The sequence below is a fragment of the Syngnathoides biaculeatus genome, chromosome 13 (genome assembly GCF_019802595.1).
Source record: "Syngnathoides biaculeatus isolate LvHL_M chromosome 13, ASM1980259v1, whole genome shotgun sequence".
NCBI classification, from domain to species: Eukaryota; Metazoa; Chordata; class Actinopteri; order Syngnathiformes; family Syngnathidae; genus Syngnathoides; species Syngnathoides biaculeatus.
The window spans coordinates 12,883,334-12,908,226 of record NC_084652.1 but is presented as its reverse complement, the minus strand read 5'-3'; the positions used below and the strand labels follow the sequence as shown (position 1 = coordinate 12,908,226).

The 24,893-nt window shown below is 42.6% G+C and overlaps 3 protein-coding genes across 8 annotated transcripts in view; 2 read left to right on the top strand and 1 right to left on the bottom strand.

Annotated features, from left to right (window-relative positions):
* The window catches only part of pde4ca (phosphodiesterase 4C, cAMP-specific a), a 65,172-nt gene extending 56,219 nt beyond the window's left edge, over positions 1 to 8,953 (top strand). For all 4 annotated transcript variants that reach the window (XM_061839645.1, XM_061839646.1, XM_061839648.1 and 1 more), the window contains 9 exons: positions 2,334 to 2,427; positions 3,023 to 3,192; positions 3,274 to 3,372; positions 3,515 to 3,679; positions 3,776 to 3,875; positions 3,956 to 4,110; positions 4,194 to 4,316; positions 4,560 to 4,742; positions 5,325 to 8,953. In XM_061839645.1, the coding sequence (XP_061695629.1) occupies positions 2,334 to 2,427; positions 3,023 to 3,192; positions 3,274 to 3,372; positions 3,515 to 3,679; positions 3,776 to 3,875; positions 3,956 to 4,110; positions 4,194 to 4,316; positions 4,560 to 4,742; positions 5,325 to 5,798 (1,563 nt within the window). In that variant the 3' untranslated portion in view covers positions 5,799 to 8,953. The remainder of the gene's footprint in view (positions 1 to 2,333; positions 2,428 to 3,022; positions 3,193 to 3,273; positions 3,373 to 3,514; positions 3,680 to 3,775; positions 3,876 to 3,955; positions 4,111 to 4,193; positions 4,317 to 4,559; positions 4,743 to 5,324) is intronic.
* A 1,088-nt stretch (positions 8,954 to 10,041) lies between these two features.
* On the top strand, positions 10,042 to 19,558 carry LOC133511110 (ras-related protein Rab-3A-like). 3 transcript variants are annotated; one of them, XM_061839740.1, is made up of 5 exons: positions 10,042 to 10,135; positions 12,999 to 13,223; positions 16,840 to 16,958; positions 17,619 to 17,743; positions 18,631 to 19,558. In XM_061839740.1, exons 2-5 carry the CDS (start codon positions 12,999 to 13,001, stop codon positions 18,819 to 18,821), a joined length of 660 nt encoding a protein of 219 aa, XP_061695724.1. In that variant the 5' UTR covers positions 10,042 to 10,135; the 3' UTR covers positions 18,822 to 19,558. The 3 variants fall into 3 exon arrangements, with proteins under 3 accessions (XP_061695724.1, XP_061695725.1, XP_061695722.1); XM_061839741.1 differs by having other exon boundaries at positions 10,052 to 10,128; XM_061839738.1 differs by lacking the exon at positions 10,042 to 10,135 and adding an exon at positions 10,150 to 10,408.
* A 2,117-nt stretch (positions 19,559 to 21,675) lies between these two features.
* Positions 21,676 to 24,232, bottom strand: LOC133511160 (transcription factor JunD-like). The gene has a single exon (XM_061839833.1). It carries the CDS (start codon positions 24,197 to 24,199, stop codon positions 23,336 to 23,338), a length of 864 nt encoding a protein of 287 aa, XP_061695817.1. The 5' UTR covers positions 24,200 to 24,232; the 3' UTR covers positions 21,676 to 23,335.
* Positions 24,233 to 24,893: the final 661 nt, after the last annotated feature.

The following is a 24,893-nucleotide window of genomic DNA, read 5'->3' as shown; positions in this document are numbered from 1 at the left end:
TTGAGAAAAGGCCACACACGTAGCAGACTGAATTGTTTATGTATCACTGATAACTTTTTTATCAAACAATTTCATCTTTGAAGATGGCTGGATGGATGAATGGATTGTAAATGACCCCTAAAAGGTGTTTTGTGGAAGAGTGAGCCCTAGATTTGTGGAAGAAATATTTTTCATCCTTATTTCAGTCCAATTTTCCATTGCCATTTGATGAGTGGGGAGAGTTACAGTAAATCAAACTTTCTTTCTCAGGTTGTCATGGTTAGTGTTAGTTCCACAATGAAGACAGCAGCGTGCCTCCAAGCCAAAATGTGGTATGTTCCGAGTGTGTGTCAGCACAAAAACAGAGTTAAGAGTTAACAACCCTTGCAAATTTGAATGATTAAATCAATAGCCAAGTAAATAGAATGAGGCTTCAAAAATAATTAAAAATTAACATGTAATCAAACGCTGTGGCTGTCCATGGAAATCACGTTCTGCTCATCCATCGACAGTCAATCCAAAACCACATTTATGACCTGAAAAAGTGAATGCTACTTTGTCTAGCATCTTTGTTATGCCTAAACATCCCTATACACTGGAGCCCAAAAAATATTTACGCTTAAAGCCTCCTGGTCTGGAATATATCCCACCACGTCGTCACGACCGACAATGAGGCACTCTAAAACGGCCATACCACCCCAGACTGAGTGAGAAGTAAACCCACACTGGCTCAATAAAGATAAGGAAACAGTTTTACAAAATAGCATGTGATTTTTAGAATGCTTTGTCAGCATATCCCGTTTCTGTACAAGACGCTCATGATGGTCATTGTCCCCCTCAACATTGTGGTTCATGATGTAATCATTTTATTTTTGGCTTCATGAATGAACTGCCCCCCACCCCACCTTACCCTCTTCCCTTTCATCATTTTACTTCATATCATCTTCAAACTTAGTGCACATGGTGCATCTCACAACCGCCAGCTACAACACCCTCGGCCCCTCCCACTTTGTGTAGCTTTCGACCAATGAGAGCGCTACGGCTCTCCCAGCCTCTTGCTGCAGCACTCGCCAGATTGGCCACTATTCTTAGACATTTTTTTGGGAGGGAGGCGTGGAGTAGAGTACCCCGTTCCCCAACTGTTTACACACACGAGAGAAGGCAGCAATGGAGTGAATGAGGGAGGAAGGCGGACAACCACATTCCCACAGATGTGCTTGCAGCTCTCATGTCCTTCCTCGGCCGTCCAGAGTGGTCCGCTCGTATCAATCGAGGGTTTCCCGAGATTTTGCAGGGGTCTCCCTGCCTGTAGTAGCTTCTGCTCCAGCGAGCAGTGGCAGGGGATGGCCATCAGGCTCAGCGCTCACACTTGATTTTATTCTGGCTCCCATGCTTGATTTTGTGTTGAAATGCCAGAAGTGGATTCTTTCATCTCGGACTCGTGGATGTTCATTCAGGTAGGGAGAGCTCAACTGCTAAGTGAGTTGTGGGAGGGTGCAGAGGACTGCCTGAGGCTCACATGTTGCTTGTTTTGTGACTAAAGAAAAGCTGATGTTAACAAATACTTGCCATGAGATTCTTTTAGCGCTACGTTTCATTGCATTCTGAGCTAACTGTATATGAGCAATGTTTTACATTTTACGTACGTGTGTGTGTGTGTGTGTGTGTGTGTGTGTGTGTGTGTGTGTGTGTGTGTGTGTGTGTGTGTGTGTGTGTGTTGCCACTGTCTGTGATGATCCTTTGCTCATAAAAGTTGGTTTCCCCACCGAAAACCATTGCAAAAGTGTAGAGAGAGTATCCTTACTCTACTAGTACTTGACTCTTTCCGGGCATGTGTTGCAAATTTGCAACAGGTTTTAATATAATCGAAAATCTTAAATCCAGAGTATCATTTTCTGAAAGTATCAGATTTTTCTCTCTGCAAAATTTTATTTGCTCCAGAGAGGGCTAAATCGATCATTATGCCAGTGATTCGCAGTGGCAGAGATCATCAGGTGTGCTGAGGAAAATCATCCAATTTCATTTAATTTGTCAGAAGATGAGGACTTATTTACGCTAACTAATCAATTTTTCTTTATCTTTCAATGCCAGCAATGTAGACAGGGAGAATGATTAAGGTGTGCATCCACCTGTTGCCATTCATACGAGATTGTTTGTGTTTGACTAAACAGACTCGTATTTCTTCCAAAGTACTGTAAATCAATGTCAACTGTACGTGACATGTTTACTTGGCGGTCCACCTTGCAGTTTTTCTCATGTCAAATATGTGCCTTGGTTCAAGAACAGTAAGGAAACGCTGCATTATACTGCGTTCAAAAACAAGCTGATGGTTTGACTTGTTCTGCTGTGTCCAGTTCAAGAGGATGTTGAACCGAGAACTCACCCAGCTGTCCGAGACCAGCCGCTCAGGGAACCAAGTCTCGGAGTTCATCTCAAGTACCTTCCTAGGTAATTCGCCGGGTCTCTTTACACGTCACAATTTTGTTATCTGAATATGAAAAACTATGTTTGCTTATTCACAATGAGCTATATTCTCCCGTATGCTTTAGAAAAGGCATGTGGCTCCGTGCCAATGTCATCGTTATTTAAGTGACGCAACTGTGCTTTCTGGACAACGCTAATCAACAGCTGGCGCTTTAACATTCTCCCTGATGGCCTTCCAAATGCGTTCACTCATACGCACAGTAGTATGATTCAATTACATATACAGCATTGTACAAAATGTAATATAGGGATTATAGAACACAAATACACGTGGCCCTTAGCTTGCTGGAGGAGCAGTGCTGACATCTCACAGGCGACCATTAACTCGTTTCCTCTGCCATGGTTGAAATACATCTAAAGTGTGACAGTCCGCGTGTGGATTTCAAAGGTTTTCATATGTCCCAGGAAAAAGCTGTTACCCTCCTGGGGTGTGTCAGACGTCATTAAATTGGTGTAAAAATCGGTGTAACTGGAAAAACGTGCAGGCCAGGCATGTAGAAATGCTGACTTACAGACTAATGGGAAAAACTTGACATTTTTGTCTGTGTCCATCTGACAGAGAAACAACATGACATGGACATCATGGCTCCCCCCACTAAGGAGGAGAAGAAAAAGCGACCTATGTCCCAAATCAGCGGAGTGAAGAAGCCTACACACAGCCCCAGCCTGGCACCGTCCACCATCCCTCGCTTTGGGGTCAACACCACCCAGGAAAGTCATCTAGCTAAGGTACAAGGACCGTCGTAGTAGTGCTACACACTTTGTGTTTGTACGCATTGTTTGTACGATTCACATCTGTCCTGTGTGCAGGAATTGGAGGACATTAATAGATGGGGAATTGACGTCTTTAAAGTCGCTGAGCACTCTGGGAATCGTCCACTCACAGTCACCATGTACACTATCTTCCAGGTAATGCACGTCAAATGCCTTGTGGCTCTTCCTAAAAACAGATTATATCAATGAAAGTACAGTGGCACCATGGTTGTAAATCAAGGTACAGCTTTAGAAACAAATTTTGACAAATGGACTTCACCTTGGCTTTCTGTCTCAGGAGCGGGACCTGCTCAAGTCTTTCAAGATTCCAGTTGACACTTTCATTACCTTCATGATGACTTTGGAGGATCACTACCATGCAGACGTGGCGTATCACAACAACATCCACGCTGCCGACGTCGTCCAGTCTACTCACGTGCTGCTTTCGACACCTGCACTGGAGGTACGCGCGGAATTGCTGGACACATTTCTTGAGAAAGAAGAAACAACACGACTGGTGCTTATAAAATGATTGTCCTACTTGTGTGTGTCGGTGAAGGCCGTGTTCACCGATCTGGAAATCCTCGCCGCTCTCTTTGCCAGTGCCATCCATGATGTGGATCACCCTGGTGTTTCTAATCAGTTTCTCATCAACACGAGTGAGTTTGTCCTACAAAAGCTGTGTGATTTTGTGCGTTGAACATTACTTTTAAATGATCAAACTCTTTCCCCCTCTCAGATTCTGAGCTGGCGTTGATGTACAATGACTCATCGGTGCTGGAGAATCACCACCTGGCTGTCGGCTTTAAGCTTCTGCAAGAGGACAACTGTGACATCTTTCAAAACCTCAGCAAGAAACAGAGGCACTCACTGCGCAAATTAGTCATTGACATGGTGAGGCAACATCAGCCGTTGGCATCCGAATGACCTTAGAATGAAAACTCCTGACATATTTGTTGGGATTATTGTGATAACAGGTGCTAGCCACTGATATGTCCAAGCATATGAACCTACTGGCAGACCTAAAAACCATGGTGGAGACCAAGAAAGTCACCAGTTTAGGTGTTTTGCTTCTGGACAATTACTCTGACCGCATTCAGGTAAGATCTTTTTGTAGGATTTGGACCACAAAATGATATTTCTCTGTAGTCATGATATCTCAAAGATTCTTCAGCAAAATCAAAATAAATAACAAATAAGTAACTGTTCAATTAGTTTGGCATTCAGGAGTACACCTGGTAGTTCCGTTTAATTGGTGTTAGCATAGTGTGAGGGTCCGTTTGTCCCCTGAATCTCAAATAATTGAGAACTGCTGCTCTCTGATGCCAACCGTATCACTGCAGGTCCTTCAGAACATGGTCCACTGTGCCGACCTGAGTAACCCCACCAAGCCACTTGAGTTGTACCGGCAGTGGACCGATCGAATCATGGTGGAGTTCTTCACCCAAGGGGACAGGGAGCGGGACAAGGGCATGGAGATCAGCCCCATGTGTGACAAACACAATGCCTCCATTGAGAAGAGCCAGGTAAAATGTTTCCTCTCACTTACACTCGTAATTTGGCAGCAATAAATCATTTTTTTATTCGTGTTTTGGATTATGCTGCCAAATACGCAATGTTTATTTTTTTCGTTATTTATTCAATTTCAGATATAGAGATATAAATACAGATATATATTATAGCAGACCCTCTGAGTTAGGAGGATAAATTGCTGTCATGAATAGTTGTACAAAAATGATCGCAAAACTGCCTGGTTTCAGAGTAGCCACTTCTAAAGGGACAGACCGGGAAACTATTTCTGCGGAAGATATTTTCTTTACAGGTATTTATAAAATGTTTGGTTTGGTATTCTTGAAGTAATTTACCAAGACATAATGGCTGGCCTTCCTTTTAGCTAATATTAGTTTTGTATTACGCTGGCCATTGCAATGTCAAAAGAGCAAGTCTGTGCCATGAATCCATGTAGCCGCTACCTCAATGAGCATGGAAAGCGTTTATTTGCCCATGATGCCATTGGCAGTCGAAAATGCATGTGACGTCATGCTCAAATGGTCGACTTTAAGGCAAAGAAACTGAGGGATCCCTCTCATCTGGTGTTCATGTTTCAGGTGGGTTTCATTGATTACATCGTCCATCCTCTTTGGGAAACCTGGGCCGACCTCGTTCATCCGGATGCGCAGGAGATCCTGGACACCTTGGAGGATAACAGAGAGTGGTACCAGAGCATGATCCCCCGCAGTCCTTCACCAAATCCCGATGGCCCAGAAGGAGGGCGCGCCACTGGAGAAGCTTCGGGGTTTTGTGCAGGCACAGCATCCGCTGACAAGTTCCAGTTTGAGCTGACCTTGGAGGAGGAAGAGGGAGAATCTGATGCGGACAGCCTGCCAGATGAAGAGGAGGGCAGTCAAGGAACTGAAGCATCTAGAACTGATCCTGCCAAAGGATTTGATGCCATATCTGCTGACCTACTCCCTAAACCCATTGTTGCTGAGGCAACAAGGACGTTTTCCGCTCACTCCGATAAAGACATGGCAGTAGAAAGAGCAACAGACACGGGATCAGACATCAGACTGGACACATAGCAACCATCCAGAGTTTCAGCTTCACCTTCAGCCTTTTTTTTTGTTTTTTGTTCTTCTTCTTCATTTCAGTGCCTCATCCGTCGTCACGCTGCCTCTCCTCGTCCGCACAAACTTCACCTTTATTTCCGCAGGTAGGGTGACAGCACGCCTCTGGATGAGGAGCACTTGGGTGCAGCTGTGAACCAGGTCTGCAGCTGAAGCAGGCACTTGCACTAAAGACAGACTGAGAGACTGAGTCCGTGAGAGGACAGGAATTTGGGTTTCTGACTGTTTCTTTCTGTTCTGTCAGTCAGACACTGTGGCTATTCTACAGAGACCATGTGAAAAGAAACACTTGCCAGATTAGGTTCCACCACTAATGAATTGTCTTCCTCGTTGTAGTTTTTAAGTAAACATGGTGAGGAAGCGGTGAATGGCGTGCAAAACCAACTTGAACTTGGCTGAGGATACTTGAAGAGTTTTTGCCTCTCTTTCAAGGTTGATTCTTAAATTGTGACAAACGATAGGGAAGTTTACCTATAGCAAGACATTTTGCCAAACTAGCAACTTATTTCTTTTGCCTGCCTTTGAAGTCTTTGCTCTATAATGTTTTCTTTTAATGAAAATCACTGTCAAACCTGTGCCAGCAAAATGCACAGTGTAGGAAATCTGATATTTACAAGACATTTTGAGTGACACCTGTCATTTCTTGTGTGCATACCTCGCCCTCACCAGCCAGTCATTGTAAGAAGATTCAAATGAAAGAGTAAAAACAGTCAAAAATTACCCAGTCTTTTGACATTGTCCCTTGCCTCCGGCTCGTTACCGCCATTTCTGTATTTCTCAGCGGCAAACTGTGCATGTGGTACCTGGGCCTTCAATGACTTTTCCCACTTAATCCACCACTATAACGCCGCAATTATAGAAGCCATCAAGGTGATACAAATATGCAACGTAACAGCACACACCTGCGCCACATACTGTACGTTATTTGGAGCGGTTCGGAATCAATATGAAAAAACTGACAAAAACTACAATGTAAATGGAGAGATCCTGGTTAAATGTGACTTTGTTGAGATAGTTGAAGTTAGCTGTAGCACGTTTTGCTCTGACCAACCATGTGGCCCTCGCAGGATGAATTTGAAATCTGAAAAAAAAAAAGTACCTCACAAAGATCATTTAGGTTACGACAACCAGCACTACTTATTCTGAAGGCGCTGGTCAGATCTGGGATAAACATGGCAACCCAAAGAGGCTGAAATCTGTTTGGATGAGAAAAAAAAAATCTAACATGCAATACATGTACTGTAAGCAGTGCAGCCAGGAGAAACCCGCTCTTGCTATCTTGAAACTACTGTAAGAATGAACTTGTTTCAATAGCTAAAGAGTAACAGCCGCAACATTGTGCTCTGTGTGCAAGGTTTCCCCCTGCTGTTGAGAAGTAGTCCTTCATCTCTGGTAGCAAATTTGCATGGCCTGCATGGGAAATTCAAAGTTGGCTCAACTGTCGATTCTTCTGTCCAAAAATATCAGCAAAGTTTTTTCTTTGTTACTATTTAAACTTGTTTGATTTTTTTTTTTTTTTTTATTTAAAGTCACTTGTTTGTGTGGTTGATATGTACACACCCAGATTTATCAGTTTGCCTTCAAGTTGAGCACTTTAGATTTGTTGTTTTTTCGCGGTTAATAGCCCTTGTTTTAATTTAGAAGGGCTTCACTTCAATCCACAAAGACATGGATGGAGGCTTTTGACTGAAATGCTCCCTGCATAAAAAGAACGCTACATTCTATTGGCCCACTGTCATTAGTTTAAAGCAACGGTGCATTTATAAACTGAAAAAGTGTTTTCACAATGAGCAGGATGCCTCTTTGTAACTGTTTTTTAAAAAAGAAAAAAAATGGAGGCTTTTCCCCTCTTGTTAATCAATATTTTGCTCTTCATCACATAAGTCAATGACAAAACAAGTGCCACGCCAACATAACACGACCCATACTGTAGTTTCCATTTTGCCACAGGCGACTTTCCACCAGCGCCAAACGGATAGAGTTGGTTGATTGTAGCACCTCGTGTGCCAATCGAACCCCAGCGTCTGTCCCAACTCGTATTCAAACTGTAACTGATATTGTCTTAAAGCAATGACGTGTTTTTTCTATGTAAGAGCGAATGACCGGATGGAATTTTTTTTTTTTTTGCTAATAAAAGCCAAAGCACTTTGTATAGTACAATTGTGTTCCTCCACTATGTGTATAATGTGACAGTTTTGTGGGCTGTAGAGTGGCATTGACAGGCTGTGCCACGACAGCTGTTAAAGATTGGACTTTGGGATGGAAGTCTCATATTTTTTTCTGTATTTGATGCTCAAGTTTGACTACAAGATACAAACAGCGTAAAGACCACTCTAGAGTTGTGTTTTAGCACAAATCACTCCCATTTTAATGTGTCAATTTGTCATGTTTCTTTCAGTTTTTTTTCTTTTTTTCATGCTGTAATTTCACACCTGGGATTTTCTTTCCTTTTTTTGGGGGGGGGGGGGTAGATATATTCAGCGAGATACTGGAGGAAACCGTGCAATGCTTTTTGTCACCGTTCACAGCACAAGCAAAACAGGATGCCTTGAAAACCGAAGGTCTATCGAACAGCATCTTAACCAGCACAACACACACAAGTGTGTGTTTTATCTTGTACAATTTCCTCACGTTGCTCCGTGTACAGTTTATTTATTATTTCCACACTACCTATGAGACATAGGAAAAGTAGACTTTGTTGGCCTAAGGTTTAGATCTCATTTGTTGTATGATTTGTCAGAAGGACTTAAGGGGAACGGTTTCAATGTTACTCTTCTTTTTCCCCTCCTCTATACTGTTTGTGTCTGCAAATAACGTAAATAAGCAAAGTTACACATTTCCACGTTTTGTCGGTATGAAAATAGTTGAGTGGCAGATTTCCCTCAGGGTTTTCTGAAACATTTTCTCCTCTTACTGTCTTCCTCTGTTGTCATGAAGGCTCTTCCAGAATCGTGTTCATCCACAGTGAAGATTGTGGTATGATATTGTCATCTATGGTTCAGGAATGATTACCACAGCTTTGACAATCTCTCTTTCATTTAACTGCGGGTGTTTGTGCCCTCCTTCCAACTACAACTGTATGCCTTGCCAATAAAAAGAAAAAAAATTCACTCTATTCTCTGCTTTTCTTAATCTACTTAGAAAATTTTTGGTGGGTGAAGTAAACAACCTCATCTAATGCAAATAGTTCAAGATTCGGAAGAGGTAAAATATGGACCTTTCCTTGCAATGATATTCTAACTTTGCCGTGCACGTGGATGTCAAGATATGGTAAAACAGGAATAATTCAAAAAGGAAATGCAATTCACACTTGGCACAAAATAAAGGTACACAACTGGCTTGTTATTGTACATACTGTAGCAATTGCGGAACTACAGCAATGTTAGATTGTGCTGCGGATTGTGCAACTTTTGCAGCTTGTTCAGAGGAAGCAGTATCAAAATACACCAGGATAGCCAATGTGTGCATAGACTCCCACTTACTGCTGTCAGCTGTTGAGTCTGATGGCAGTATTATAGATAAGAGTTCTTTCAGTCTCATAGTGTTTGTGCAATTAGTTCAAAATGGTTCCTATAATACGGTGTTATACATACTGGAAAAAAATCAATGTGTGGGACCATTCCAGTGAATTGGTGCCTTTTGCGTTTTGAATTTTCTTTTTTTTTTTACTTTGTATTTAAATATAAGTAATTTGATTTTTTTTTTTTCTTCAAAGGAAAATGAATGATACCATAGCTGGGATAAGGAGTAACACATTTATGTTAACAAATACATTTGTATAGACTTTAATTTCCCGGTAAGCTGTAGTTTTAGGAAGGAAGGACAGGCAATAAAGGCATTTTTACAGTGTCCCAAATAATTTGAAAGAATATTTGAGACTATTTATTACATTTGCAATCAGATCAAGGTGCCAGACTGTTTGCTAAATAAAACAAAAGTGTTTTACAGTTAATTTGATGGTGTATTTATCCATTTGATATGAGTCCTTTGGTGCAGATGGCTCATATATCATGTAATGCCCCCGTTATTTACCATCTGGTGTTTTATGTTGACTGCACAGGAATTCTCTCATTTTCGAGTTCCCAAATGCACAGTGCATTTAGAGTGAGGCGGGGCTCCGTGAGAATGTTTCAGTCCTTCTCTCCGATTGGTGTATATTCTTGTCAGTCATCCTTACATATTGTAGACCACGCCTACCGGGGCCCGGCCTGTCAATCAAGAGGCGCACGCGCTACTGCAGGTGCAACGACTGCAGCGAAGCCGAGAAGAAAGCACGCATTTCACGGTAAAAGGTACCATGAACGTCACGGCCGTACCCTGCGTGTGTCAGCAGTCGTATTTGCGAGGTTGTCGAATGTCGTCGTGTCGGTTTCGACTGATTCCTGTCGCCGTAATTAGGGAAGAGTAACCTTCATTTGACATAGCTAAGGATGCTTAGCTAGCTCCTCCTGTCACTGATAAATAGCGACAACCAAGCTGTGCGCTGTGTCACTTTTATTACACTTCATTAAGCGACGATGTTGTCCACAATCGCATTGTTTTTGTCATCCCCTCCAACTCCCTCCGTATGTATGCCTTTTAACAAAACATATTTCCTCCCGCGAAATGGTAATACGTTTTACCAGCATGTTAGTGCTAACGTCGGATAAACTGCGATGTGAAGTGTGTCTTTAATTGTGCTCATGATGTTTGCTCAGTTTCGTCGGTCATTTTTTTTTTTTTTAATGTATTTTTTTCTGTCTGCGTCCTGATGGATGAAGGAGGGGTCTCGTGAAGCATATGGCTGTATGTGTTTGGCTTTCCCAGGGTGCCTTCCTTGGAGCTCCCTTGTGTCCTGTCAGCCAGCTGATCTGATGCTTAGCCTCGCTAAGCCTTGCTACTTCCGTTGTGTCATTTTGCAATCTTGGCCGTGGTGCACTGGCTGCTAATTTTGTTTCAATGGCTTCAAGCTGACTACTGTTGTTGAGTCGTACACTTTAACCCACTATTTTACTTTATTAGGCTGCTTTGTCATGCAATGTGGTGTGTGTGTGTGTGTGTGTGTGTGTGTGTGTGTGTGTGTGGTGTGTGTGTGTGTGTGTGTGTGTGTGTGTGTGTGTGTGTGTGTGTGTTGTGTGTGTGTGTGTGTTTTAAATGCTGGAGCAGTTTTGTTGAGCACGAGGAGTGTTTGAACCCCCGTCAATTCACAAATTCACCCATTTGTATTTTATTTCATACATACTTGTGGTTTAAAAGGAAAGCATGGAACAACCAAAATGGACAAAGGGACTCAACGAATGCGGCAATCTTTGTAAACGGCCTCAAATATCCACTCTCTCTTCTTTGCTCTCATCCGGTTATTCGCTTTGTATAATCGGTACAGCACCCAGGGATATCTGCATCTTCCGTGACAATCGCGCCAAGTTGTTTGTTTTTTCAGTAAAATGTTTTCTCCAAGAACAGCAGGGGTCAGGTTTTCCATTGCAACAAGTTAATAAGTGTGTGAGGCTCAATGGACCTTTCTGATGGTGACCTTAAGCTCCGCCCCCTTAGCCATGTCCCACAAGCTTTCAACATGGCGAGTGAACATAACATGTTTGAAGTCGATTCTCAATCCCGTATTCCAGATAATATTGGGGTATGTTTTTTGCCAAATCCGTCAGACTTGTCAAAGAGAGTTCTACAGAGAGGTCTCAACTATTTCACGGAAAGATATGTACACGGAATTAAGATTTTGGACGGAGCAGGACGCAATGTCAGAGTTAGAGCGAAATGTTGGCGATCAATGCAAAAAATGTTTGACGTCTCACAAACTTCATATTGAAATCCAACAGGATAAAATAGTGGAATTGTACTGCGCGTGTAAAGCAGGGTGAGTACTTTTTACTTGGAAAGATCACAAGTAATTTCATTGTAGTCTTTATAATTGAGTGGGTTTATTCATTTGACTTGGCTTGTAATGGAACATAGTACAATGGAAATGATACAAATGATACAATGTATAAAGCACTGATAATAATTAAATCAAACTCAGAGAAGATATTTCTCCCTCACTTACCTTTGAACATACAGCCTTGTGTTTATTGATATTGTTCACATTGAGTTGTATGTGCGGTCTTCCGCGAACCTTTATCCATCATAGACACTTCGTCAACTGTGTTCTAGGCTTTTGAAAATGAATCAATCGGGCCCCTTGTAACCTAGCACGATATCGTTCATCGGAATTGCATGTTCCCCGAGCGCATCTGAGGACCATTTTCTTCGTAACATTAACTTTTCCAAGCGCACGCTACTGACAACCAGCATTGCTTGTGGGCCGATATGGCGAGAGGGGCGTGACAAGCCAGGGTTTAAGACAATGCGGCTCTCGGATTGGCTATTATTGACGAGTGATTGACAGGTCGGAAAAGTCCATTGCCAGGTGTGCAGCTGTGAGTTCTTGAGTGTCATTTGTTCATGTTGGCGTGTTGCTCACTGGCTCTAAGATGCCACATGGCGGCGGCCAAGCCCTGTCAAATAGAACATAGTATCGTGTTCCATATTCACAAATTCATCTATTCCGATTTTTGGGGGGCCCATTCTCCTTTATGACCCGAAAAAAATGTTCATGTATTTCAAGTTCATTCTCAAATTTCACTCAAAGGCCAAATATTTCTAGCTTTTTGTAAGTACTATAAACATGTTTAAATTATCATGAAACCTGGGCACTGTAGATTTAGAAACTACATCGGTGTCACGGCAACACCGTTTGTGGGTGTGAGTGCCCTGTTGCTTATTCACACACAATTCATATCATACTTTTAATTGATCCTTAAGGGGGTATTCCTTCAAAACAATATGTGGGTTGTTTCTGGTGGCATGTATGTGACTTCTCCCGCCACCCATGGGGCTTCACTGGACTGCCACAGTGTGTCACTCAATGTGTTTCCAACTACTCTCATAATGACACAACAGATGACAATCTTATGTCACAATTGCATGTTAACCTCTCAATTTTGCAGAAGAAATAAGTAACTGTAATTCACCTGCACTGATCTACATGTTATTCATAATTTCATTGGGATTGTTACCAAATAAAAAATTGTAGTGATCCACCCTTTGTACATAAAAAATGTTATTTCAATCAACTCAATATTCACTGATGACTGTGTTGTTTTTTATTTTCCGCTTGGCTAGATGGCCTCTGCAAATACCACATATGGACAAAAGGAGTCCTCGGACCAGAACTTTGACTACATGTTTAAAATCCTCATCATCGGCAACAGCAGCGTCGGCAAGACATCTTTCCTCTTCCGCTATGCAGACGACTCGTTCACGCCAGCCTTCGTCAGCACTGTGGGCATCGACTTTAAGGTCAAGACCATCTACAGGAACGACAAGAGGATAAAGCTGCAGATCTGGGTGAGCGGGTCAATTCCTTTTACGTGTCATTTGAGGCATTTTCATGTCTCAAATTGTGGCAGTGTGGTACCATTCTAATCATTTTTGACCACTGCCTCAAACTAACACTGTTTTCTGTGAATTATTGACATTTTTATCATTTTTTTCCCCTCAAACCGTACAATATATTCTACTAAAATAAAAATTCAAGGCCCCTCTGTGACATTAAAGGTCACAGGACAAAGATGTTATGTGGTCTGTTAACATTCATATTTGCATTGTGTGCAACTATTGAAAATGTGATCACTTTACATTTCAAATTCAAATCCTGGTGGTACTAATCTACTTCCATAGTTCCCCCCCTTACCCATTCTCGGTTCACCGTTTGCAGCAGTGCATATTCACGGATTTGTGGTTGTTGTTTTTTTTTCTTTCATAATGAACCATATTTCCACAATCATAAGGTGGACTTAAGTCTTAAATTCTCGCTTAAAAGACGGGATGCCTTATAATGTTGCACGCCTTATGTGCACGTTGAGTTCCAAAATCTTTATTTGTTGTTCTTTGACTAGTCCAATAAAGTACACCAGAAAACACCAGTTACAATGTTAGCATACATGCTACTGTGTGTCTCAGTGTGTATGTAAGATACCATATGATGGCACTTGTGAGGTAGTGAGGAACAATTGCAATTTTGGATTTGTACGCAGAAGACGCTTCCATTACCTCACACACTGACAGTGTAGGCAAGTCCTTACTCAAGATGTTGTTCACGCTCAGATATCCCATCGAAACTAAAATGATCACACCACAGCAAACAGAACAGTCATAATTGTATTTGCTTCATTAGTTGCTAGTTATGCTAAAGAACTAATACTAACATGCACTTTAAATGCTATTTACATCCGCCCAGCATTGCTTCTTAGCAATCCCAGCATTCTTTGCGGCATTAAGGTCAAACAGATATGGTAGCTTCCCGATATGCTAAAAGACATGCGAGCATGCATGCTAATAATGTAATCGGTGTGCTCAGGTGTGCTTCATTGGTCTAGTGACACACCAAACGTTACCTATTATGGAACTTGTTGTACACTTAAGATATGTGTCCATTTTGGAGAAATCTTAAAACTTTAAAGTGCATCCTCCTTCTTTTCCTTTTGGCTTGTCCCGATTAGGGGCTCGCCACAGCGCGTCATCTTTTTCCATCTAAGCCTATCTCGTGCATCTTCCTCTCTAACACCCACACTCTTCATGTCCTCCCTCACAACATTCATCAACCTTCTCTTTGGTCTTCCTCTCGCTCTTTTGCCTGGAAGGTCCTACCTCAGCACCCTTCTACCAATATTCTCACTCTCTCGCCTCTGGACATGTCCATACCGTCGAAGTCTGCTCTCTCTAACCTTGTCTCCAAAACGTCCAACTTTGGCTGTCCCTCTAATGAGCTCATTTCTAATCCTATCCAACCTGCTCACTCCGAGCGAGAACCTCAACATTTCTGCTACCTCAAGTTCTGCTTCCTGTTGTTTCTTCAGTGCCACTGTCTCCAAGTGCATCGTATGGTCACAAAAATATGGGACATACCATACATAGGTATTGTAATACTGCATCCAATAGTTTGCGGATTTTGGTTATTTGTTGGGGGTAATGAACGTAACCCCCGTGAAAAACGACAGAAGGCTGTATTGAATCCCTGAACATCCCTGAAGCTTGTGAAAGTGGGGTATGGTTACGCTATCCGCCGCAAGGGCTACCAGAATTGATGTAGCACTTAAAACACCACGCTATACGCAATAGCAAGCAACATGTTGGAATAGGTGGAGGAGGAGGATTTCAATGTTGAGGCGCACCCAACTGAACTTGTCATCATCAAACCGTACAAGCTTGAGCCAATCGGGAGGTCGGAACCCAACAGTGGCGATGACAAAGAGCAGTCAAGTACAAGCTACACAACAGAAAAAGACAGAGCCCACTGTGACTATGTGACTGCATGGCAAAAGCACGTCTTTTTGTACAGTCACCACTAGTTATAATGGCAGCCATGGGGTGCCAATATTTTTCAGCACAGCTATTCACATTATATATTCATATTTTTTAATGGTACGGCACAAGCTTTTATATAGTATGCAGTTTACCTATATATTGTGTGCCCCAAGTCTTTGCCATGTCTATTGGCTTGTCAAATAACCAAACGTATAGACGACAGTACTGAAAAGTACTGCTGGGTCTTCCCCCCCCCCCACTGCCCAGTGCATATGAACCGTAATAGTTGTTGGTGTACTGTATACAAGGAAATCCTCACCATCTTAGCAGCTGCAAGATTTAGTTCTCTTCCTGACGGTTGAGGTCCCGATGGGCGTAGGAAAAATAGTTGACACCACAGCTGGTTTCAGCCTCTGCCTAACTACATTTGTGTATCCATTGCTTTCTGCTAAGTCTTTCTCTAAGCACAAAGGCTCAAAGTGATCATCACAGACTTTGGAGTGCTTGCAAGGCACCCGAAGCCTTCCACGTTTCTTCCGCTGTCGATTGACTTTCCCTTTCCCCTGGTCACATATTCCTTTTACAAAAAGCCAAAGAAACTCTTGCCACTGTCTGAACCTTTTGTGCGACCAGATGCCAAACAATAAACCATTGTGAAATCGCTACATTATATGACAACCAAAATTTAAGGATGGGAACAACCACAGGCATGGAACAAAAGCAGAAAATGCCAAATGAACAGATTGTTTGCATTGTGTTGCGTCACAGCGCCGGCTAAAGCCGAAGACCCGAAGGTCTACATGCAAAAAGCAGAAGTTGCATTCTGAATCATATTTAGCGATACAACTGCTGTATCTCTGCTATATCATCACTTTGAGATGACAGTTGTCGTTTGTAAAGGTGTTCAAGCGGTATCAATATTTATTTTTTACCTCGTTGTCCTGACCTTTTTTTTTTTTTAATTTAAGATTATTAAGTAGAATTAAACAGCAATGATGAACATTTTCTCAAGCCATTTCATAGACATATGAGGCTTATTATTTCTCATTTTGTCAAATGTCCATGTACAGTAGCGCTGCCAAGATGACTCGACTAGTCAGAGCTACACCAACAAAGTTGTCTAATGAATTTAATAGTCTGCATCTGGGTTTTTTTTTTCTTCTTCTTTTAACTTTACGTTTCTCTCAAAAGTGCCAGATTCTTCCCGCTAGCTCATCTGGTGTCTGGCTCCTATGTGTGACGCGCATGCTCTGTAGTGGTTAGCCGTGTGACATACTCAGGAAAAACTACAGCTAGCTGGTATTAGAAATGTAGTCAAAATACTGCAGAGGACTGCAATGCAAAATCTGCAAAACAGAACTTTCCTTTCATGGGAGCACAACAGTGATACACGAGCATCTCATAAAGGAGCACATTGGCGCTGATTCAATTTCTGATGAAGAAGCGGTGTTATTTTGGGAAGCTATTTATGTAGTTGGCTGCTAATATTAGCATCAATGGTTTGTGAGCTTACTTGGTTAACATCATCTTGAGTCTGACAATGACCATTTTAATAACATAGCATCCAAATTCCCAAAGTTTTGATTGTATGAGAGTTGTTTTGTCCTCCTACTTAAAGAAAGTGTTTGTGAGACTCTTTACACGTGTGTTGATGCAGGACACGGCCGGCCAGGAGCGTTACAGGACCATTACCACAGCCTATTACAGAGGAGCCATGGGTTTTATCCTCATGTATGACATCACCAACGAGGAGTCCTTCAACGCTGTGCAAGACTGGTGAGGGGACGCTTAAGTGGAAACCCTTGTGCATCGTGTTTATGTACTGTTGTTGCTTAGCACCGCTTTCATGTTTACTTATGTAATACTTGCTTCCTCGTGACATGACTTATGAAAGCGTTTATAACGTTATGCAAATACTGTACTTAGATGATCATGAAAGCCAGGTAATTGAATAGATTATGTTGGTTTTATTCATTATTCACGGACTTCTTAGCCAAATAAGTTGAAAATTTGCTTAAAACCTGTCAGGTCGCATTGTTGACACATCGCTCAGTAATTACATCATTAGGTACACGTGTACAAACAAATCTATCAAGCATCATCTTGAATTTGCCATCAGAAAGAAATTAATGTAATGATGTGAAAGTTTACTGTACGGATGATAATTTTAAAACAATCCCATGTACTTCAGTGTTAACACAAGCAAGAATGCTCGTGTTTCAAAAATCTTTAAAACCCATTGGGGGAATAAACGTTTTTGCACTCCACATTACCACCACTTTATGTTGTAATTGTATAAACCTTTTTTTGTGTGTTTTGCTTTTTGGCATAAATGCATAAAACTGAAATTGTTTCCTACTATTGCCGTTTAAAAATCCCAAGCCTTAATATATGTCCAGTTTAGTGTATGTTGTGTGTATTACCCCCCCCCCACAGGTCCACTCAGATCAAGACTTACTCGTGGGACAATGCTCAGGTGCTCCTGGTGGGGAACAAAGTTGATATGGAAGATGAAAGGGTCGTGGCCACAGAAAGGGGCCGACAGCTGTCAGAACAGCTTGGTAAGTGAAAGCTTCTACCTTTACAAACTCTACATACTTGTACTACAAATGAATCCACTGTTTGGTGGAATGTTTGTTTACCTATATTAGCAGCTTTATAACTCATTTACCAGTCAAGTGTTTTCAAAGCAGAGTTCCCCACATTGCCAGCCATTTTAAAGTATTTTGACTGATATTGTGAGACCAACAGAATATGCATAAGCAGCGAACCGAACAAAAGAAAGAAGATATTCTTATTGTACTAGCAAAAGAGTTCTTTAAGAATCAGTAGTAGAACATGTTGGTTTCACCAAAAACACCCATTTCTGACTAAAAGTAGAGAAAACTAGCTCTTTGTGTTAAGAAACTTGTCAAGCACAACAGTGACTTTAGTGGCTTTAACAGTGACAGTGAATGAGACTTTTTTTCTTTTGCTTTTGTGCGACCTCCAACTTTAAAAACAAAAAAGATTAAAGTGGTGCTTTTGATGGCAAAATAGTAATTAATTTCAGATATAAAACTAAAAACATCCAACATGAGATCCAAAATTCCGCTTTACTATATCTAGTACTGGAGGTGTTGAATTTATGACAGGTATCATGAAATAAGAAAATTAGCAAGAGATTTTTTTTTTTGGGGGGGGGGGGGCTTTTTTTCCCCTATAAAAACTACAGTATCTAATTTGAACAAAATAGTTTTATTCTTTTGTCTTTACTTTGGTTCTCCAATTAAAAGATCCTGATATAAGTTTGGTACATTTCCATTTATTTCTGAAAATATTATACGTTATGCAAAAAAGGAGTGGGTGCCAATAATGGCGACCCACAACAGAACTATACAAGAAATGGAAAGATTGTCAATAGCTCCAAATGGAACGCATCTCTTTGTCGCCCCCTCTCGACCGGTAGGTTTCGAGCACTTTGAAGCCAGTGCCAAAGACAACATCAACGTGAAGCAGACCTTCGAGAGGCTGGTGGACATCATCTGTGAGAGGATGTCCGAGACTCTGGACAACAACGACCCCACTGTCACCGGAGCCAAGCAAGGGCCGCAGCTCACCGAGCAGCCGCAGAGGTCCCATCAGGACTGTGCTTGCTAAACACATCACGCACACACATACACACACACACTCATATGTGCTACATCTCCTGTCATGGGAACCAATATTCAGTACCTGTTTTAATTTATCTTATCAGTTGATGTCATGTAAGCCTGCACAGATTGATTGAACACAAACGGGCAGAGCCAGATTCACTCTTACACTCACACACATAGATTATCAACCCTACTTCCTCCTCATAAACAGTCGATTCCCAAAGATTAGCTCTTGTCAATCTATATCATTCTCATAGCCTAGTGCTAATCGAGTCACGGGCTGAGTGTGCTCTGACATGCAAACATTTCCACATTGTCCCCCCGCCCCTCATGTACATGTAGAAGGTAGATACAGTACACGCAGAGAATAGAAGAGCCTGCTCTCACTGTCGTTTGTAATTTGGTCACGTCCAGTCCTTTACATTCACACCGCAAGTCCTAAAGATTACTATAGAGTCTCACTGAGCAGTTTATTTCCACGTTGAGTGGAATTCGTTGTTTCAAGTGTTTGTACAATTAAACTTGATGAAGCAAACGTATTTAAATGGGGTGGAAAAAGACATTGATTGGATCCTGTTGGGCAAAATGCAAAATTTTGGCGCGCCTTGCAAGTTTTGTAACTTGAAAAAAAAGCAGTAGTACTTGTGATTTGAAGTGGAGGCCAGCATCACTTTGTTTTTTGGTGCTGCTCCTCCTCAGTGTTTATCAACTTAGTGTCTTTTTTTTTTTTTTAAACCTTTTTCCAAAGTTTTAACAACAGAAGGGATGTTAGCAATATATTGCTCACAAAAAGATGGAGATATTGATCTTTCCGGAGAAGTGTTAGGACAAAGCTAAAATGTAAGTGAACTTAGATAGCCTTAGTGTACTCAGAGGTTTTCATCAAATACATATTTGAAGATAATTTCTGAAAATGACAGAACTCTGTCGTCCTCGATTATGGCAATGGAGCTTCAAATAGATTTTCTCCATTTTCAGTTTGCCAGCTAAATGTATCAGCCACTGATGCTGTTTTAGAGTGCCTCGTTGACTCGGGATGACCCTGTGGGATTTAGCCCAAAGGCTAAATGCTAGACAAAGTTCCTCTGTTTTGGCTCTAGTAGTGGTGTTGGCTTGAAGTTGATATCTGAATGGGTCGTGGTTTCACCATTCATCGGACACACCCACAGCATTTGAGAGTGGATACAGCAATGTGATTTTTCACCATTTTAAAACCTTTTTTTTTTTTTTTAGTCAAATTTAATCCAAAAAAGGTTCCCCTCACTGTTCAATGTTTCACTACTTTATACACACCTTTGTTTTCTCACAGGGCGTTGAATTCACAACAGGTGTTTGAAAGTTTCCAAGGATGCCCACTTCCACGCCTGCCTGTGACTCTTCCAAACTCTGTGTTGCAACTGCTTGATGGCAACGTGGCAAAATCTGAGCTGAAAGTGTCAGCAGATTCTGTCAGGGACACTGGAGGAGTCACAGAAACGCGGCGTAGTGGACGTCCTTGGACATGTAATAAATTAGTTTTCCCCCGAAAGCCCAATATCCTTAACTTTTTGTGAGTATTGTATTATTGTGTGTAAATATTTAGAAAGTCGATAGCTATGCCTTTTAAGATGCATATAAAAACAGACGTAGAATTAGTCGGATTATGCAGACATCAATGATTTGTAAAAAATGGATTCCTTCCCGTGCTAAAGGGTGCATGTTGTCGGTGTTGCTGGTTGAAGTTATTGGTGGTGACGCTTTTCAGGACTTAAAGGTTTTCTGTATTTATATATAGATATATATTTATTTTTCTTTCACCATGACTTGCCAGCACCATCAGCTTTATTTGGGGAAGGCAACACGGTATCTTTTAGCATGTTCAATGTTGCAACTTTAATTTAGTGGGTTTGCCCGTGTGTGTGTGTACTGTACATGCGTTCACTGATGTGCATGTGAGAATATGGTGACACTTTTATTATACTTTTTGTATTATTTATTACTATTTTTCACATTCTTTTCTGTTATGATGTTCTAATCTGCATCCCCTTTCTAATCTTTCCGTCTTTTTTTTTTGTACACGTTGGTGTTTACAAGCTCGAGAGGAGAGTAAAACATTCCAGGGGTTTGGTGGGCAGCTTATTTGTCTTTTCCATATCAGTTATGTAACTTTCTTTCAAACATGCCAGTGTAACAGCAGACTGTTCTCACAGAGCAATAACAGGTCGCGTTATCTCCTCCACTCCCAAATATCAACAACGCAACCGCGTTGATGGTTTTCACACATGCACTATATGCCTCTATGTGAGCAGTTTGTACTGAGCTCTAAAGAGGAATGTTTATCTTGCGCTGGCATACCTGCCAGCGGCAGACCTTTCCAAAAAGCCAGTTAACTGAATAGAACACTAAATCTTTTTTTTTTCTCACCCGACCAGTTTGTGTGGCTAATGATGTGTTTTACTATGGCTGTAAACGTGCACATGACTCAAGAACCCAGTCATAACTTGTAAATAGCTGTTTTCTGCCCATGTAGTATTAGTTGTGAATTGTGCTGTAATGTTGTGATGCCAGATTTGCTCAAATGAGGGCTCAATAAATAAATCCTAGCAGCTGAACTTTGAAGTGCGACAGTTTCTACTAAATAAGTACAGGACTGTCATTGATTACCGACTGTGATGTTGGCTGCGTCTTCCTCTAGTGGCCAACAGGGGGCGTCATAACGCAATAATCGTGTTGTGATTTTCATATTGGAGGCAGCGAGGGGAAAGTTTTTCCTACCAGAGCCCATTTTAGTTTTTATTAAGTCTCCCGAGAGCTATATTACATTCATATATTGAAAAAAAAAAACTTCTGAACACTCGTTTATTATTATGACAAGCAGTTGAGGCGTGTCTTTAAGCATTTTTATTTTTTTTTCTCAGAATTGCAGGCCCGCTTTGATGAAATTCTCCCCAGGGTTATAGATTGCCCTCGGGATTGTAAGTTCCCCACGTATCTCTTGTTTGGCCACATTGTGGACTGTCCAAAGACAAGAACAAAGAGAAATGGTAAGAAAAGGCTTTTTTATTATTTACAGTATAAGCGAAAACAGATTTCGCTGTCGTAATGTAGTGAACTTAAATGTCAGGTAGCGAGCTGAGAGTCCGCCATACATAGAAAAATGGGTCATAAACGTACATTCGTGGAAGTTCGGCACCTAAACTCTACCAAGGAGCCACCATGGAGGCAAAATACAAAGGAATACAATGGTTTACTGCCCACAACTGCTACAAAACATGCAGTGTTCATTTTTGGGGAAAAAAAGTAAATAAATGCTTACGTAAATAAAAAAAAAAAAGTCATAAGTGCTTGTAAACAAGTAAGGCAGTATATTATATATATACTTTCACACACACATACATAGATACATACAATTGGAGGGCAGCACTTGGTGAGACCTTTCCATTTGGCTGAGATTGTCGATCAATACTATTCTGTACACCACAGGTGTCAAACTCATAGCTTGGGGGCCTGATTCAGCCAACCACATTATGTGATGTGGCCCAAAGAGGCAAATTATGTGCACCTACTTCATGTTTCTTGCTAAAAAAAAAAAAAAAAAATCTACCGGTATTGCAAATTGTCTTTCGCATATTGCCAGCATTTATTACAAACCAAACCCTTTTTGAAAGGCTGTGGTACGCTGACTTGCAAGTGCCCCAACTCTGAAGTAAAAGTATTTTATCCCATCTTTGTTTTGCTTTGTCAAAATTTCTTGTACAAGCAAATTCAAATAAACTGGCAGTTGGGGGAGAGGGGGTGGCGATTAAGTTACTGTAATGGCCTCACGTGAGCAAGAAGAGCCACAGTTGCCGGGACAAATGGACATTCGAAATAAGAACACTCGCAAGGAGCTCTGCTGTAAGCCACAACTTGTGCACAGATGCTCACGCAGCCTAACTGCTGATATCATTTACTAGGCCACACCCCTGAAAGGGATAACTCCAACACCTGAATATTATAGTACAGTACGTTCCGTCATTACACTTCATAAAACCTGTTTTTCTTCAACAAGGCAGTTATTTTTCTCTAAAAATGTTTTGTAGGGGTGGGAATTGCAGTTGTGGGTTTTTGCTATTTTCTCAAAGTAAAAAGATAAAAAGAACTTCTGCACGGAACAAATTCAACTGGTAAATTTTGCCACAGTAGATTGAGCAATAGTCAAAGTACTGTATTTTCAAAATTACTTATGCACGAGTTTGTGGAAATACAATGAGGCGATTATGCATTTTGCTGTAAATGATTTCACAGTCTCAACAACAGCCTTGTGAGAGGAAACCTTAACTCCAATACGGCCCACGACAGAGATGAGTTTGACAGCCCTCTAAGTGTACATTCGTGGTGCTACGTGGCTGTTTACCAACAACCCGGTTCTGTTTTAGTCGCCCAGCAGCAGGCTGCAGCTCACACCCTGTGCCGATGAACTTTTGAACCTTCCCGTTCCCCTGCAGGCCGCATTAAACAAAACCACGTCTGCAAAGTCATTGTTAGGCATTTGTGGAATTAGTAAGCTTGGACCTGGTTTGGCAAAAGTTGGCACCCGCTGCTGACGTGGTTCATCACTTTCTGCTTGAGCTGGGCCACCTGCTCCCGGAGCACGCTGGCCGTGGACGCCAGCTCGGTGTTCTGCGTCTTCAGGCTCTTCACTTTGTCCTCCAGCCGCGAGATCCGCTCCAGTTTCCGCTTGCGGCACTTGGACGCAGCTATCCGGTTGCGCAGCTTTTTTCTCTCCGCCTTGATGCGCTCCTGGTTGTCCATGTCAATGGGGGAGAGAGGCGGGCTGTCCCCGAGGCTCTGCATGTCCGGGACCGTCTGCGGTTCGTCCTTCACGGCCCCGCCGGCGGACTGCAGCCGGGAGAGCGCCGCCGCCGCCGCCTGCTGCTGCGGAGTGAGGTGGGACTGGGGCGGGGGGAAGGGGATGGCATCGGCCGAGTAGTTGATCGTGGCGCCGCCGTGCAGAGGGCTGCCGGCGAAGCCGTTTAGCGTGGTGTACACGGGCAGATCCGACGTCTGGAGCCCGGCCGAGCCCACCGCGTTGGCGGCGCCGAGGAGCTCCAGTCTGTCCACCGACACGCAGCCCGCCTCGCTCAGCTGGTTCTGCTTGTGCAGATCCTCCAGAGCCTTGACGAAGCCTTCCGCGAACTCCTGCTCGTCGCTGGCCGACTTCGGGTAGAGGAACTGGGACGCCGGGTTGGCGGCGCCCACCAGCCCGTTGGACTGGATGATGAGGCGCTCGAGGTCGGGGGAGGCCAGCTTGAGAAGCCCCAAGTCCTGCGAGTTGAGCAGCACGTCGGCGTCGCGTAGCGGGGTGGTCTTGAGCTCGGAGCTCTGCGTGTCCAGGTTGAGATGAACGTCCTTCTTCATCATGGTGCTGCGTGAATAGATGGCGGCGGGGCTCCTGTCCGTTCTACGCCCTCACATGAGGGCGGGCACTCGCGAATGCAACTACCCAAAACATGGGGGGAACCGGCCGATCTTTCCTGTAAACCTCCACCCTCTTTCCGCGGAGAGCCTCAGACGCGGGGGCCCGATCGTGCGCGTCGTCTCTTCCTTGTGGCACGTCTGCTATGTATGCACTGCTCGCTTTCTAGCCCTAAAAATTCCATTATGTCACCCCAGAGCCCGCAGATTGGCCCAAAATGACGTGCGTTTCCGGTACCATTTGAATAAGGGGCCGGCTCGGCCCGTGTTGCCATGGAGACTCTAGGTAAACTCCAAATAGTGCAATGCATTGTGGTTTGATGTCATAGCATAAAAAAGCTCAGGGTTGCCAAAAGACAGCAGAGAGAGAGCGAGAAAGTCTGCACGGGCGGGGAAGGTGTGAGAGGCGACCGCAGGCAACCATTAGAAAACAGCCTAATATAAAGCAGATTGGGAGTAAAAGATTTGCTGTTTGCGAGCAAAGGGGGCTTACATGGTGCAATCTGCATCTATTTAAGTATTGAAAGTTACCCAATTCTATTTATCTGGCACTTTTCACCAGAGATGGGGGGGGGGGAAGAAGCACGGATTCAGCCGAATTACATACAGAGTCCCTATAAAGTGAAATGTAATGCGACAC

Excerpts from the sequence above, each read along its gene's own strand:
- LOC133511110 (XM_061839738.1), top strand. The coding sequence starts at position 10,361 with ATGTTGTCCACAATCGCATTGTTTTTGTCATCCCCTCCAACTCCCTCC. Across the intron at positions 13,224-16,839 it reads GGATAAAGCTGCAGATCTGG|GACACGGCCGGCCAGGAGCG; the intron begins GTGAGCGGGTCA and ends GTGTTGATGCAG. Across the intron at positions 16,959-17,618 it reads TTCAACGCTGTGCAAGACTG|GTCCACTCAGATCAAGACTT; the intron begins GTGAGGGGACGC and ends CCCCCCCCACAG.
- LOC133511160 (XM_061839833.1), bottom strand. The coding sequence starts at position 24,199 with ATGATGAAGAAGGACGTTCATCTCAACCTGGACACGCAGAGCTCCGAG.